Genomic DNA, 14,869 nt, shown 5'->3' with positions numbered 1-14,869 from the left:
GGGTAAACCAGGACTACCTTTCCCCAGGTCCCCTTCCTTGGTGGTCTTAAATTAGAATCGGCTCAAAGACATCCTTGTGCAATTTTTGGAAGGCAAAGTGAAGCAAGGGCCATCTTTCTCGGAAGGTCAGCAGTCAAATGTGGTGACAGACAGACACGAGGCACCTGGCAGGTCCCAACTCATCCTCATTCTCCTCTGCTCCACCTCCAGCTCTTCTTCTCAAGTTCTGACCTTGACTGTTGACTTAGGGTGGCTCCGGCCCACCAGCAGACACCTGGCTGTAGACGCAGAGGTGGTCACCACAGAACACAGAGGCCCACGCACCACCTGCCCAGGCCCACCTCAGCACCCGTGTGTGTCCTGCTTCTTGGAGGGACCGACGGGGGTTTCTCTTGACCCGCACACCTCCCCCTGCACCGTCCCCTGTCCTCTCCTCACACTGCAGTGCCTGCTCTCATCCCTGGAACAAACCCTGTACCCACAGCACTCAGAGAGACCCTTCTCCCTGGATTCACCCACCCACCAAACACAAACCCCCAACTGGACACTGTTCTGTCTCCTTGCAGCTCCTCCGAGGACCCCACACTGAGTGCTCTGCACAGAAGGCGTTTTCATACGTGTTCTATGTTACAGTGAGCTTCCTGGGGGCTCACAGTGTCTTCAGTCCCAGAGGGCAGAAAGACAATCTTCAAGTGCACACGTGTGTAGAGTTGTGCGTCACAGGAAAACATAACACAAAACCTTCTTGGTTTAAAATTTTGCCTCTGTGAATTCTCACACAGTGAGGAGAACTATGAATTTATCTGTCCCCTACTAAGTCACAGGCTGACTGTCCAACCTGTCATCACAGGCCTGAGTCAACCATCCTCTCCCCCCCCGTGTGATCTCATGACAGCACTCGCTGGCACGTGACACATGCAGCTGGTCTCATCAGCCCTACTACGCACACCGCGCAGAGAGGTGGCAACGTCACAAGCACGTGGGTAGCAACACTAGAAACACGAGACGCCGGTCCCTCAGAGGCCTCGCCGCCATCTAGTCAGTCACACACACTGATCCACAGGTGATCGGGGGGCAGTCCTTCGCTCCTGGGCTAAAAATCAAAAACCCAAAGTTAAAGAAACACCAAACACTGTAAAGTGTGGACATGATTTATTGCTTCCTTGTTTCTAATTTAATGCAGAGTCGATGTTTTTGAGTAATGGTAACAAGATGTCCAAAATTCAACATTTTTAAACATTCAAACAGTAAAATACGTGGAAGGAAGCCCTCAAATGTGAGCTCCTCTAAGTTACAGCTGGTGGAACAACTCAGGGCAAAGGTTACTGGCTGTCACCTAGTTCACAAAAGGAACTGCTCTCCTCTGGTTTGGGGAACAGGCAAGGGTCCCCAGTGTGAACCAACTGCGCAGGCACCAGGGGCAGTACGTTGGCCTCCCTTGGAAATGTCTGGGGAGTCTTTCTAAAAAGTCCAAGTGTGAAAATGCTTCCATTCACCTCAGGCTTCAAAGAGATGCCCTCCGCTGAGAGTCAAGAGGCCTCTCATGGAGGAGACGTGGCTGCGATGATGCGGTGACGACCAGAAGTGGTTCTGCTGTCAGTGAAGTGAACCTGCCCACACAGCTCCCCTCACGCCACCGCCTGTTCAAGGAGCACAGGGACGAGCCTTGCACAGCGACCAGACGACACCAGGGCCACCGTGAGAGGCCTTTTGCCGGCTGAAGGCACAGGGTCCTCGTCATCCTGAGGGAAGGGGTCGTAGGGGTGTGAGTTACATTCAAAATGCACATCCTACCTCGAAAAACTGCTTTCAGCTGCCGTACATTTGACTGCAATTTCAGGCTGAAAGTCTGAAGACTTTGAAATGCCCTGATGTGCTCGGCAACTTCACCAGGAAATCAGAGTCCCAAGGGGTGCAGACACAGGGGGACACAGGGCTGCACTACATCCTACAGCAGCAGAACACATGACTCTGCAAGGTGGGCGTCAGACACCACAGAGACTGCAGCTGCGGGTGGCATGCTCAGCCTCCCCTGGCAGGGTCTGAAAACAGATGATTTCCCCTGAAACATTTATCTACAATGACTTTCATCAGTACTTGCAGGCCAAGGAAAAAAATGTATCAAAACTATTCTTCTTAAAAGACAAACTTCATTAAGTACCAAGCACAGTGATCAAATTTCAGATGCCAAATTCAAATAAGACGTCAAATTCGATTTTTCCTAACGGTCATCTGAGGCTTCCACAAGAATGGTCAAGGGCCAACTGTGCTCCCACCAGTGATGCTGAAGGTGTAGGTCACACAAACCCCCTTTGGAAGAACGATGGACCCACATCTTTGCCGGAGGAATCATCTCCAGCCTCTCTGGCTTTTGAAATTCCACCGTATTATGAATGCTCTTTATAAACACAGTGATCCCGAGAAAGGAAACAACAAAGGAACATAAAGGTGCATTTATTGGTGTCCATGCCATCTAAATCTACCGAGTACAGATATCAGGACTGGAGAAGGGACGAATCAGAACCTAAACAACAACAAGAACACCGGGGCGTTTGCCCAGGTGCCGCAAGTCTCAGCCCAGAAGACTCTGGATGCCGGCAAGCCAGCGTCCTCCCTGAGAAGCACGCGCCACGCTCCGCTCTCTCCCTCCAGCGTCTTCCGTCCGTCTCTCTCAGTTAAGGCCTGGACAGTGTTCGGGTGGCGGCCACGTCTCCCACGGAGCTGGGCGATGACGGTCAGTCGCCCACGGGCTCGGGCGGTGCGTGCTCAGGCTCCGGGCCGCTCAGCTCCGCCATCTGCCCCTGGAGCTGCGCCACCGTCTGCAGCAGGGCCGACCGCTCCAGCTCTAAGGCCAGGGTGGCCTGCTTCAGCTTGCTCTCACTGGTCAGGAGCCTCTCAATGGTGGCTTCGAGGCTTTGGATCCTCCCATTCGCCACCTGGAGAAGAACAGAAGAAATGAGAATGTTAACTGCCCAGGGAGACACAGCAGAGCTGGACCCCGCACGCCGTGCCGTCCAGCCCGGGGGCTGGAGCCGTATTTCAGCAGCCGCATCTCTCTGAGTTCACCATCACTTCGGCCCCAGGGGAAGACTGCCTCTCCCAGGTCCCCTCTGGGGGAGGCTGGGCTACCCTGAGACCTTCCAGCAGTGGCTGCTGTGGAGGCTGCATGTGGAGACAGTGGCTTCACAAAGCAGAGGGAGCCCAACCCCTAAGTCACCCACCATGGTGGGGACAGCTCTGATATGGCCAAATAATGCCCCGTGGAGAAGAGGTGGCGCTGTGGGGACAAAAAGACTTCTGTGGTGGGAAGCCACTGAGATGCAGAGTCATTTATCACTGCAGCACGGTCTGGCCCATTCTGACAAATACTTTACATGTACAAACTGACATCAAAATGGTTTCTACTTGAAGGCCCAAGTAGTAACAGCTCTCTAGTCTTTACCTGCCCTGCAGTGACAAGACATCACCCGTCAAGGACACAGGCATTTCCCCCAGGACGTGTGTGTGGAGCGCTCAGCTGGCCTGGCTCTGCTGAGAAGTCCCTGCTCACAGCCTCACCGACCAGACACGAGCAGTGTCCTTGCGCCCACCCATCTGCGTCCTAAGCACACAATCAGGGTGAGGCAGAACCTCCAGGTGCTTCTCCCTAGTAACCGACCCTCCTTTCTCTAATCCCCTGGGGCCGGCTCCCCAGGCACAAGTGGGCTGGCTCTGGCGACGCAGACAACCACCAGCCCTGGCCTCCACGGGCTGCTGTCCCCGCGCTGCTGTCCCCGGGCCCCCCTGCCTGTCCCGGCCTCCGCGCACTGCTGTCCCCGGGACCCCTGGCCTGTCCCGGCTCATAGCCGTGTTCCCGGGCGCGCAGATCATGGGGTCAGTGAGGCACCGCGTGGCGCCTTCAACCCTCCAGCCCTACACGTCCCTGTTGATTTCAGGTGGGAAAATGGTACGTATTTTGTCTCGTTTTCAAAACAAGGGAAACAGTTTTTTGAACAAGGTAACGCTTGTGCCAGACAGACAATTCATGACTCAAAGCGTAGCTCTGGCTGTGACACAAACACTCAAAATAGAAAGAAAAAGGGGCTGAGAGCCTAAGTCGCAATCCTGCCCGCAGGCGGGTCCCGCCTCACCCCCTCGAAGGGCTGCCCCGCTGAAGTCCACAGCACTCCCCGCAGTACCTCCTGGCTTAGCAGTGAGCTCATGTGCACGGTCGTTTACTGTTCTGCCTCAACGCCAGGTCTCTCCTCACGAGAATGCAGCTCTCACGGGAGCAAGCACGCCTCAACGTGCATGGGGGTCTGGCCTCCCCCAGCACCTCGCTCGTGCACTCAATGCCTGGTAGCTGCCTGCCATGGAAAACACATATCCCTTACCATCCAGCACCGCTAGGCATGTCTATGCAATCGTCTCATGCATGCTGCTGGACAAAGGAGGCTGGACAGTGTGTCTCCAGCTGCCAGACACCATCCTTAGGTGTTTAACAAGAAAATAAATGGGACTTTGGTAGGTCTAACAACTATATGAATGGAACAAAGCCAGGAAACTGGTCCATTTTGATGCTCTGGGGAAAAAACCAAAGATTTAGGTTTGAAAATTAAACATTGCACTGAACACCTATCCCGGGACTCTGAAAACTGTTTTAAAAAAAAAAAAAGTGAAAAGAGGTGTGAGTCTGACAGAACTTATGCAGTCTGGCTGAAAGACAGTAAGTCCACATGACTCTAAGAGTAATGGGAAAACTACATTCAGGCACCCACAAACTGACACACCCCAAGAGCCCTTGGTCAGCACTCCAAGGAGAACATCTGTTATCGCCATGGACAGCCTGACGCCTGCCTTGAGGGCTGCAGATATCTGAGCAGCTTTTCACAACTCCCTGTCTTCACAAAAGGGGTGCAGGATCACAAAAGCAGCACGAAATTCCTTCCCTTCCTCATCACAAGAAAACCCACACGGGTATTAGCCCAATAAAACAAATCTTTTATTTGAGTGCTATCTTAATGAGACAAATGCTTCCAGTGCAGATCTGAGCTTTGCCAGGAATGTTTCCAGCATGCTACAGTTCAGGGGCCAACTGTCTGGAAGGCATTTTAAATGACCACCTGTACTGCAGACCCTTACAGGCAGACCAGCTCTTCATCCCCCGGCCTCCCTTTCAGGTTACAGCCATTCCATCCTGGAGAGACTGCATCCAGGCAGCCACAAAGACATATTCTCAGCTAGGACATCTCAGTCTGAGAGGGGAAAGCAACTAACTTTCAGAACGTGACTGGTAGTCAGGACCGAGTAGGGAAAGCCTTTCCTTTGTTCCTCTACCGTAAATGTTGACTAGGTTCCACTCGGGTAAACCCCTGCCGGGAGGAGTACATTTTAAACAAGGGCTGATTTAAACTCCCAAATGATGGCCTCTCTCCCATCACTGCCAAGCCTGTGTCTGCAAAGCAGCAACTTTCCACGGAGAAAAGTAAAGAGGCTTAGACCAGGATGGAAAGCTTATTCTAAAGACAGTCCAGGAACACCACAGAATACATATTTTGGGGGAAAAAAACAAATTTTTCTCTGCAGCAGCTCAAATATAATTTTTAACACCCCACCAGAAATAATTCCTCACCAGTAACAGCATTACCACCCATTTATGACATTTAAAAAGTAGACTGTGTGCTTACTTTACTCCATCTGACAGGTAAAGGAGCTGTGCTGAGCAGTTAGGTATCTCTCTGTCCTTGTCTCACACTCGAGGGACAGAACAGAGCAGGTCAGCAGTCTGCCCGGGGGTGGGGGGCGTGGGGAACACGCACCCGGCATCATCCAGGTCTCCACCTCGCCCTTCTGCCTGCGCGGTCTGGGTCTGCCTTTCTACTGGATGTCCTCACCCACGTTGATCCATGTTAAAACGGAAGCTGCTAGAGGGGGGGACTGTGTCCTTCATTAACCAAATCTTTGTATTTGCACCAGGGACTCTGGTTTATTTTATTAGGTAGATTCTGTGGCACTTTCCTCACTTGGCATCACTCTGTGGATCTAGCCGGTTTCGCTCATGAAAGCTCATGCTTCTGATTCTCTCGTCACCACTCAAAGCACGGCTGCTGGCGTTCGGCTAACAGCACTGCTGCACCCAGTTCACCTCTGGGTCTGTCTCCTGAAGGGCCGAGTGCAGAAACGGCTACTCAGGAAGTGCCAGGAGCGTCTGACCTCAGCAAAGGATAATCTGTCTGCTTCCTAATAAAAAGGAACAATTCTCCTAGGCTACCTTTGATCCCCACTGCAAACAAGCCAGGAGAGAACGGTCATGGGAAAACCTGGCCCGCGGGGCCTCTGGTGAGTTAATGAACCACCACACACTCTCGGGTCAGGAGGTGGCCTCACAAACACGCTCTACCTGCAGTTGTTCCAGGAGGTCAAGGTTCTGTTTGCGTAAGCTGCTGTTGGTTTTCTCTAATTTGTCCATTCTTTGGTTGTCACTGAGAGGAGAGGAATCGATAAGTTCTTCTTGAAGCACATGGTACTCAACTTCGTAAGCTTGTAGCTGTTTTGAGATGTCCATCTCAAACACCTGTTATGTACAGAAAAGTCATCAGGCACTGAGGATGAGAAAAATCTCTCTCTTGCTCTCTCTCACACACACACGGACACACACACACACACACACACACACACACACACACACACACAGAGCCATGTCTACGGGCATCCAACCAAGCACCTGATGCCGCCTGATACTGACTACCGACAAACAAGGAAAGCTCCTGAACTGAGAAGGTGGTAACTTCACTTGGGAAGAGAGGATATAAGAAGCATTTAAAAATAAGCCCAAGGTAATAGTAAGTGTGGGTCTCTAGCACTCATATTCCAAAAGCCAAAACCTTATTTTTTAAAAGGTTTACAACAATTTATTTTAAATTCTTGTTTCAGTACTTACACAGCCATTTTCTCTAAAAATTCTGTTAGGTTAGATCAGCAACAATGGGGTCAGAGACAGAAGAGAACAGAGAATCACAGCCCTATCTGCCCAGTCACTAGGTCAAAGTTTAATTATAGTTCAGCTGGGTTTTCAGAGTTACAAAACAGCTAAGTAATGGAACTGTTTACTGAACAACCCTCCTCTGCACATAAGATATGCAGAAATGAGCCAAAACCCAAATGTCACCCACACAGATGAGTGAATACGAAACAATGCCTGAGTTGCCTTCCTTCCCATAATAGTAACAGTGATGAAAAAACCACTCGTGTGAAAAACAACCCCAAAGTGCACAAGTGAGTGAGCTGTTCACGTTTGAACTTTCTCCCAGTGAGTAAGCTTGATGGAGGCAGGGCCAAAGAGGGGGTCAGAAGGCAGAGGCTGCTGCTACCCCAGCTATGAAGCCCCAGTGTGAACCTGAGAATTCAATCACCATATTAAAAAAGCCAGCATGATCAGAACACACATTTGGAGAATGAAATTGGTCTTTATAAAAGCAGAAACTGACTCTTCACTGCATTTCCCTAAGAAATTCCAACGGAGTTAAAAAAATCAATGAAAACCTCATTTCCCTTGATAGCATCCCATTAGCATTCAAACACAGGCGACTCCTATCTTCCCTGAAATCAACTTTCAAAAACCATGTTTACTTTCTCACCATTCCCAGCAATCTTATTTTCTCTTCCTTAAGATTAATTTTTCAGCTTCCTGATTTTCAATTTAATTCAATGGCTAATACTAATTAGGCACAAAAGTCATTCTAGGCTGAAAAACTAGTTATACATATTGTATATGTGGCGTGTGTGCACGCGCGCAGTCGACTGTACTGATGTGACCCTCTGCTGTCCCTCAGAGGACCACGAGGTCAGCAGAGATTATCTATTCCATAGTCAAGAAAACTGACTCAGAGGATTTGAGTCAGTCCTCCAGCAGAGCTGGGCTGGTGACTCCTTGAATGACCTTGAGCAAGTTACTTGCCCTCTCCTGGCCTCAGTTCCTGGCCTCCAACATGAGGGTGATAACCACGGCCTCCCAGCACCGCTGTGGGAATTGTGAGACACATGCCTGGCAGCCAGTTGAGCTGGTGCCCACTTGGCTTCCACATGCTTGTCGCAAAATCTCTCACACTCAACCTTGTGCTGCAGCAAAATCACAAGGGGTGCCACATCATGGAACTTCTGAACAGTTCAAACAGAGTCAAAACCGCACACAATAAAACCGAGATTGCTGTGGCATGGGTGTGTAATTACAAATATGGTGCAGAATAAATGTCATTCACACAACTTTCCTTCTTCCACAGAGATTTTTAAATGAGCTCCCAACCTGGAAAACCTGGGAACGGAACCTCTGGCCTTTGATGCAGATTGACGCACAGCTAAGGTTAATGGCTCTCAGCTGTGCACAAGGCAGAGCGCTGTTTCAGGCTTCCATTAATCCCTAGGAACCATCCCGGGTCATAATCATCTTTGCTTAATTGCATCATTATCTCCTGGCTGCCAAAACACTTGGAGCCCTTGACTTTGCAGTTGTGCCTGGGAATGTATGCCCGACTATGGCAGTGTGTGGCTGCTGGTGACAGGAAAGCCCTGGTCCTCGAACAACGCTTCTTCACGTTGCTGCACCTTCTTATAACCGAAACTATAAAAGGCTTCATGGTATTCTACCAACTCGATGAATTAACAACCGTGTTAATCCATTCATCATGTGTTGGGTATCCAGTTACTTGCAAGTTTTTGTTGTTATAAAAGACAACTCTCAACATGCTCATATGTATGGCTTTTCCCATATTTTGGATTATTTCCTAAGCATATATTCCAAGAAATGGGATTACTGAGGCAAAGGGTATGAATACTGGCCCATGAAATACATTACCAAATTGCTTCCCAAATGGGAATAATCAACATACAATGCCATTAGCAACATAAGAATGTGCCAGATACAGTATATCCATTTCTGTTCTTGGCCCCTCTGCTCTTCAGTGTTTCTCTGCTGTCTGTGGACACTCTGTAACGAGGCCATTTACCCTGCCAGCTGCAGAACTAGTCACATACTTTCCGCCCCGCACCCGAACCCCCGAGCCTGGCGGTCTTGGTGGCGTACCAAGGGCTGCAGGCAGTCCTCCCGTATCGGAAATAAGGGCGCAGTGTCTGCAGTGAACTTAAAGACAATAATAAACCCAACCAAAAGGTGATCTGCTTTTTATTATCCCCACATGCCAGCACTTCTAAGCAATGCCAGTGGTAACATACTCCTCCCTGCGTACCCCACCCTCTGTACGGCACTGACTGGACTTTTAGAAAACTAATTCTCAACAGCACAAACCGCCCAAGCACGAGGGCTCCTCCCACAGCAGAAGGGGCAGCCTGGCCACTGGGACTGCAGAGAGCGTCTTCTGAACAAAGAGACTTTGTGAAGATCCTGGCTTCTCTCCTACAAGCTCAACTAGAGCAGAGGATCGCCTGGTGTGTTCATTCCGGAGTGGCCACGACACAGCTTTCTGATGCTCCCTGCATGTGGATCCCCTGGGGCTCTCGCTGAAAACGCAGGTTCTGACTCAGCAGGTCTGGGGAAGGGCCCTGATTCTGCAGAAGTTCCTACACGCTAAGATGCCGGTGCTGGTCTGGGGCCCGACTTTGAACACGGCCCAAAGGATGCTGGAAGTAGGCTGCTCGCCCTGCCTCCCAAGCCCCTCCACCTGTTCTCCTCCCCACATGGAACTGGGGCTGCACAGGCAGATGGCACTCGCTGCTCCGAGACCTCGACCTTGACCCTCCTTTCTCTTCCCTTCGGTTTATTCCCCGGGCTTCCCCCCTTCTTCTGAGGGGATTTTTATGGCTTACATTCAACTGACAGTTAAGTCACACTGAGGAGCTACCACAGAGCCTTCAGACCCTGCCTCTGCATCCTGGGCTCTGGCAGGTCTGGACCTGCCCACCCCCTGCCCCGCCGACGGCTGCTCCTGCCCATCTGTGCCGAGCGGGAGCGCCAGGGCCCTGCCCTTGGTTACTGTCTCCCAGCGGGATGTGGACTGTGCCCAGCCACTCAGGCTGAGGCCCCCACAGAGGGGCATTTAATGAGATGGGGCTGTGGCTATCACAGAGGCCCACCCCGACTGTGCCCCTCCACATACAGGACAACACACTCGGCCGTGTGCAGGGAAAGCAGCTACCACACCCACCCTGGGGACGCCAAGATTCCAGCCTGAGGGCTCCCCGAAGGCTGCAGAGAAATCGCACTGCACCTCAGGCCTCATCTCTGAGAAGAACTTGAGACCAGCGCACCCTCTGCAGGGAGGGGAGGGGAGAGGAGAGGAGGCAGCCGGAAGGCAGAAAGCCAGCCCTCAGAGGTCAAGTTCCAGATGGAACACGTGGGAGGGAAGGAGGGAGGGCAGAGAGCTGCCTGCCGTTATGTCTTGTTTCCCATTGGGACTTGTGGCAGGATGAAGACCTGGACCTCAAGATGGAGATTTGTGTTCCCCACACTCCACTTCCAATGCCCTCGCCTCCCGGGAAAAAAGTGCACCCTGCGGGGCACCCAGAACTCTCGCTCCCGTACCTTGGTGTATCCAGTGAAGTACGGAGGGAGCCGCGTGACTACAGCCCTGGACCAAGGCTGTCCCACTGTGTGCTGTCAATAAAGCCGCACTGCAGCACGGTCACTGCATTCCGACACATACCGGCTGTGGTTGCCTTCAGGCTGCAGGTGACCTTATGTGTCCTTACGGCCCTCACAGCCTAAAACGCTTCCTCTCCGGCCCCTGCAGAAAGGTGTGGCCACCCCACCTTCTCAGCACACTCTTCAGGCCCCGCCCAACTCAACCCACAACTGCTGCCAGCCCTGCTCCCTGCACACTCCTTGCATGGCCCGGCACCGCCCTTGCACGAGCACTGCTGGAGCTCACACCACACTTGAAATTACTGGGTCACACACTCGTTTCCTGCACAGGATGGGCTTCGCTGTCCAAGAGCACAGCACACTCTTGGCTCTGTCCCTCTGCACAAGGTGCTGGGGATGTCACTCCCTCTGAGCCCAGGGACCCATCTATACAAATGGGGATAATGATGCCATACACCATGCCCCAGGGGTGTTAAGGAACCAGCGGAGTAAAGGATGCCAGGTTCCAAACAGAAGCCATTCAGGGACACACACAAAACTGTCCTCTCTCCACACTGCGTCTCTTTCTATACTTCCAACATGTGAAGGCAGCCTTGTAGACTCAGTAAGTATCCTTTATAGAAAAGGGGAGGGAAACGGAATTTTTTTTTTCTGTGCTCAACATCCAGGAGGTAAACAACATCAGGGAGGCTGCCTGCCGTAGAGCCAGGCCCCAGGCTCCAGGTCAGGGCACTCACTGGCGTGGAGTGCAGTTTAGGGAACCAAGGCTCGGGCGTCTGCCCCTGCAGCCAAAACACGGAAATGCACGCAATGAAAGCTCAAAAAGGGAGTAAATGCATGTAAGTATCAGAAAGTAAAGAAGTAAAGGGTGGAGAATTCAGTCTCAGAATACGGGTTAAAATACAGCAAACCGATGAACAACACCCTGTGGCACATGGTGGGGCAGAGCAGCCGCTGGGCGTTTGAAGGTCTGAGAGGGCCTGAGTCTGCAACCCCACCTTTCCACTTCGCAGAGGCGTGGCTGTGGGAAGCTAATTAACCACTCAGCCCTAGGTTGCTAGTGGGTTAAAACCACCTGCCCTCTCAGGAACACAGTCATGATCAAATGAGATCATGTGTGTATGTGCAGATTCACAAAGAACCTGCCAAAGAGCATGTCCTCAACAAGCCAGAGCTATTCACACAGAGAAAGGCACCAGGGAAGGAAAAGCCTCTCCTTGAACAAAGGGGACAGGGCAGAGAGGAGAGAGCTGCTCCCTCACACAGGCACATGAGAGTGGCACCCTGGGGGGCCCTCTCCCCTTTCCAGGCCAGACTTGCCTCCTTCTCAGGGCTCAGCACCTAAGAAAGGGTAGCAGACAAAACCACAAATGCTGCAACTGGGTGCAACCCACCACTCTTGGACTGTCAGAAATCCTAAGGAGGACTTTTTAAAACATAGTTTTATCCCACAACTTGTTTTTACCTTATTGCTCTACATTTGGAGCAGGTGAGGTTAGTTCTAGGCTTCTGAGGCCCGACGCAGAGATCTCTTTCCGAGCACCCAGCCACCCGGCCTCTGCACACTTCCGAAGGTGACCTCACCTTCTGCACAGCAGCTCAGTCCTGCACGGTCAGCAATCATTACAGAGTCAAAATGCTCCCACTCCTAGCCCAGACCACTGGTCTAGCTGCAATGACCAGCTCGCTTCACCCTTAACCCTTCACATTTCAGAGTTACGGTTCTACTGAACACAGAAACCAGAGGTACTGAGACCACAGATGTGGAATTGAAGTCTATTAAAAACACACACACATCATGGAACAAACCTATAGAATATACTCATCACAACTCTGTATCAACAAGTTATTTTTAGAAAATTCCAGTTAAAACCATTCAGCACAAATATCTTAGCACTCATTTTACAAAAGCCTACGTTGAATAAAAATGTATGTATTTCAGAAGAACAAATGACGAGGGGTGTAGACTTAATTGTAAGAAAGTACTGATGGTTTGTGCTGGTTACCACATGCACACACTCACAGCACACGCACACTCGGACACACATTTAATCACGGAACACGTAACTGCGACGTGCCTCCCACACACTGAGCAATGCTGCTCAGGACACAGAGTGGTAAGAAACAGCTCCCACTCAAAGGAAGGAGAAACTCAGCTCTGCACATCCAGGATCGCTGGAGCGTTCAGAGTGTCCGGGCTGAGTCATACCTGACTGATGGTCTTTTCCATCTGCACCAAGCCCAGGTTGGGGAGTGTGCTTTTAATAAAGTCAACTATGGTTTCTAGGTTTTCGTGCTGCAGAATCAAGGGCTTATGACTTCCCAACAGACTTAAAGCCACTTTAAATATGACCTCTGATCCCTGAAGAAAGATCATATCTGGAGAAACACAGAAAATCAGAAAGTTAAACCAAGACCATTTCCAGTCCATTTCCCTTCCCAGATGTTGAGGAGGACAGTGGGACATGCAACCCCGAAGTGCAAGATGCTGATGTGTCAGATACAGCTGTCAAGGTGATGCTGCAAATAATAAATGTATATATATATTTACACCAACATATTGCTGAGATTTGTCACAGGTTCAGATAAATCTTTTTCTGCTCCAAAAAAAAATTAAATTTAAAAATACTTCAAAAGTTGAATTGTGGAAAAGAAAACTTTTTATTAAGTCTATTTTTCCAGGAATTCTCTGGATTTCCAAGGAGTTTATTGCTAACACATATGTTTTCATGAGTAAAACAAAGATTTTAACAAATACTCCATCTTAATTTTTGATGCTGTTAAGGTGAAAAAAAAATGCCTTTTTCCTCTGCTTTGAAATAAGGGGTTGAATTAAAAGATCTCTAAAAACTGTTATAAGCCTGCAACCATTGCAAAAGTACATTATTAAATACTTACAAGGATACTGAATTTCAGCACAATAATGGAATAAAAAACATTGTTAACTCTGAAGAATTCAAAGAACTTTGTCAGTATTTTCTAGTTCACGCCATACTTTTCTCTTAGAACGGTTAGCAAATGTTAACAATCCCCAGCCCGACTGTGCACAGGGAGAGGGAGGGCACGTGGCCCAGTAGCCAGCCCAGCCCTGGCCCCTCTTCCTCAGGGCTGAAGCCACCCAAAGACTCCAATGTCCTGGGGTCCACAGCCCCAGTAACTAATTGTTGGGTGACTGAATTCTGGAAAGTTACCCAACAATTGGAACAATAATGTAAGAAAAAATATAATTTTAAAAGATGAGAGAATAAATCTAATTAGAGGCAACTGTCAATATTTTTCTTTCTTCTTTTTTTTTTTTTTTTTTTTTTTGGCTGCAGGAGAATGAAAGAGTCAAAGAAGCTGTAAAGTGGAATTTGCAAGTCAAGGAAGATAAAAGCAGTTGAGAAGAACCCCCAGCCTGTGCCTCCCTGGGTGGTTTGGGGGTGACATGTCAAAGCCATTAAGAAACAAGCCACTTAGTGAAGGCCGGATGCCGCTGTGCAGACAGGAGAGGTGTCCCAGGGTGGTTTGCGGACGGTACTCAGGAGAGACCCAGGCGCTAGCTGGTGAGTTAGCCCTGGAGATGTCACGTGAGCGGATGTGCTGCTGGCCTGGGTGCAGCCCTGAGAGCAGCTGCCCTTACAGAGCCCAGGACCACTGTTCCCACAACTGCAAACAGATCCTGGCTCAGGGCAGCCCTGGGAAACCAGAAAGGACGGACGCTGCCTCCTCCTTATGTATGGCTATGGGTGCGGGGGAGATAAACCGATCCTATCTGTGAAATTTGAGCTTCTTGAGGGAAGCAGGACCTGTATCCAGGCAGTGCTGTGGAAGACTACTCCTGTGAAACATCTGATACAGAAAAGACACAGTCTACCCATGTAACTCACCACTGTAGGAGCATAAAGATCTTAAACAGCTCTATAATGCAAACATTTTTAAATAGAAATGATGTTTCCAAAAACAAAACAAAATTTGAAGTTTCTTTGGTTTAGACAGTAAAACTTCCTTTCAATGTATGAGTATTTGCAGCATAATAAAAATTGATGGCATCTATCAGAATAAATATCAAAACGCTGTGCAGGGATCCTGGGGAACGGACTGTACTACCGGGCTAATGACTTGCTATAGCTCAGACTCCGTGAGGCAAGTACCTTGCATTTGGACAGCCAATTAAAATAAACAGTGACTGGGAAATGTTCGTGAGCGTAATCAAATATGCAATCCACATCCGCTGTCTCTTAAGATTAACAACTTGGGTTAATAACAAAGTTTTATTCCTTTAGGATCTTGGTTTTTGTAACAAATCTACTTATG

At 49.8% G+C, this 14,869-nt stretch overlaps 1 protein-coding gene across 15 annotated transcripts in view; it reads right to left on the bottom strand.

Annotated features, from left to right (window-relative positions):
* Positions 1–1,135: 1,135 nt before the first annotated feature.
* Positions 1,136–14,869, bottom strand: part of TBC1D1 (TBC1 domain family member 1) — a 194,034-nt gene continuing 180,300 nt past the window's right edge. For 14 of the 15 annotated variants that reach the window (XM_032495716.1, XM_032495720.1, XM_032495711.1 and 11 more), the window contains 3 exons: positions 12,783–12,952; positions 6,380–6,553; positions 1,136–2,936 (listed from right to left, as the gene is read on the bottom strand). In XM_032495716.1, coding sequence (XP_032351607.1) covers positions 2,736–2,936; positions 6,380–6,553; positions 12,783–12,952 — 545 coding nt within the window. In that variant the 3' untranslated portion in view covers positions 1,136–2,735. Of the gene's footprint in view, positions 2,937–6,379; positions 6,554–12,782; positions 12,953–14,869 lie in introns of those variants that run through there. The other variant, XM_032495775.1, reaches the window with a different exon arrangement.

The sequence above is a fragment of the Camelus ferus genome, chromosome 2, assembly GCF_009834535.1.
Source record: "Camelus ferus isolate YT-003-E chromosome 2, BCGSAC_Cfer_1.0, whole genome shotgun sequence".
Taxonomy (NCBI): Eukaryota; Metazoa; Chordata; class Mammalia; order Artiodactyla; family Camelidae; genus Camelus; species Camelus ferus.
This window is presented reverse-complemented; position numbering and strand designations above follow the sequence as displayed.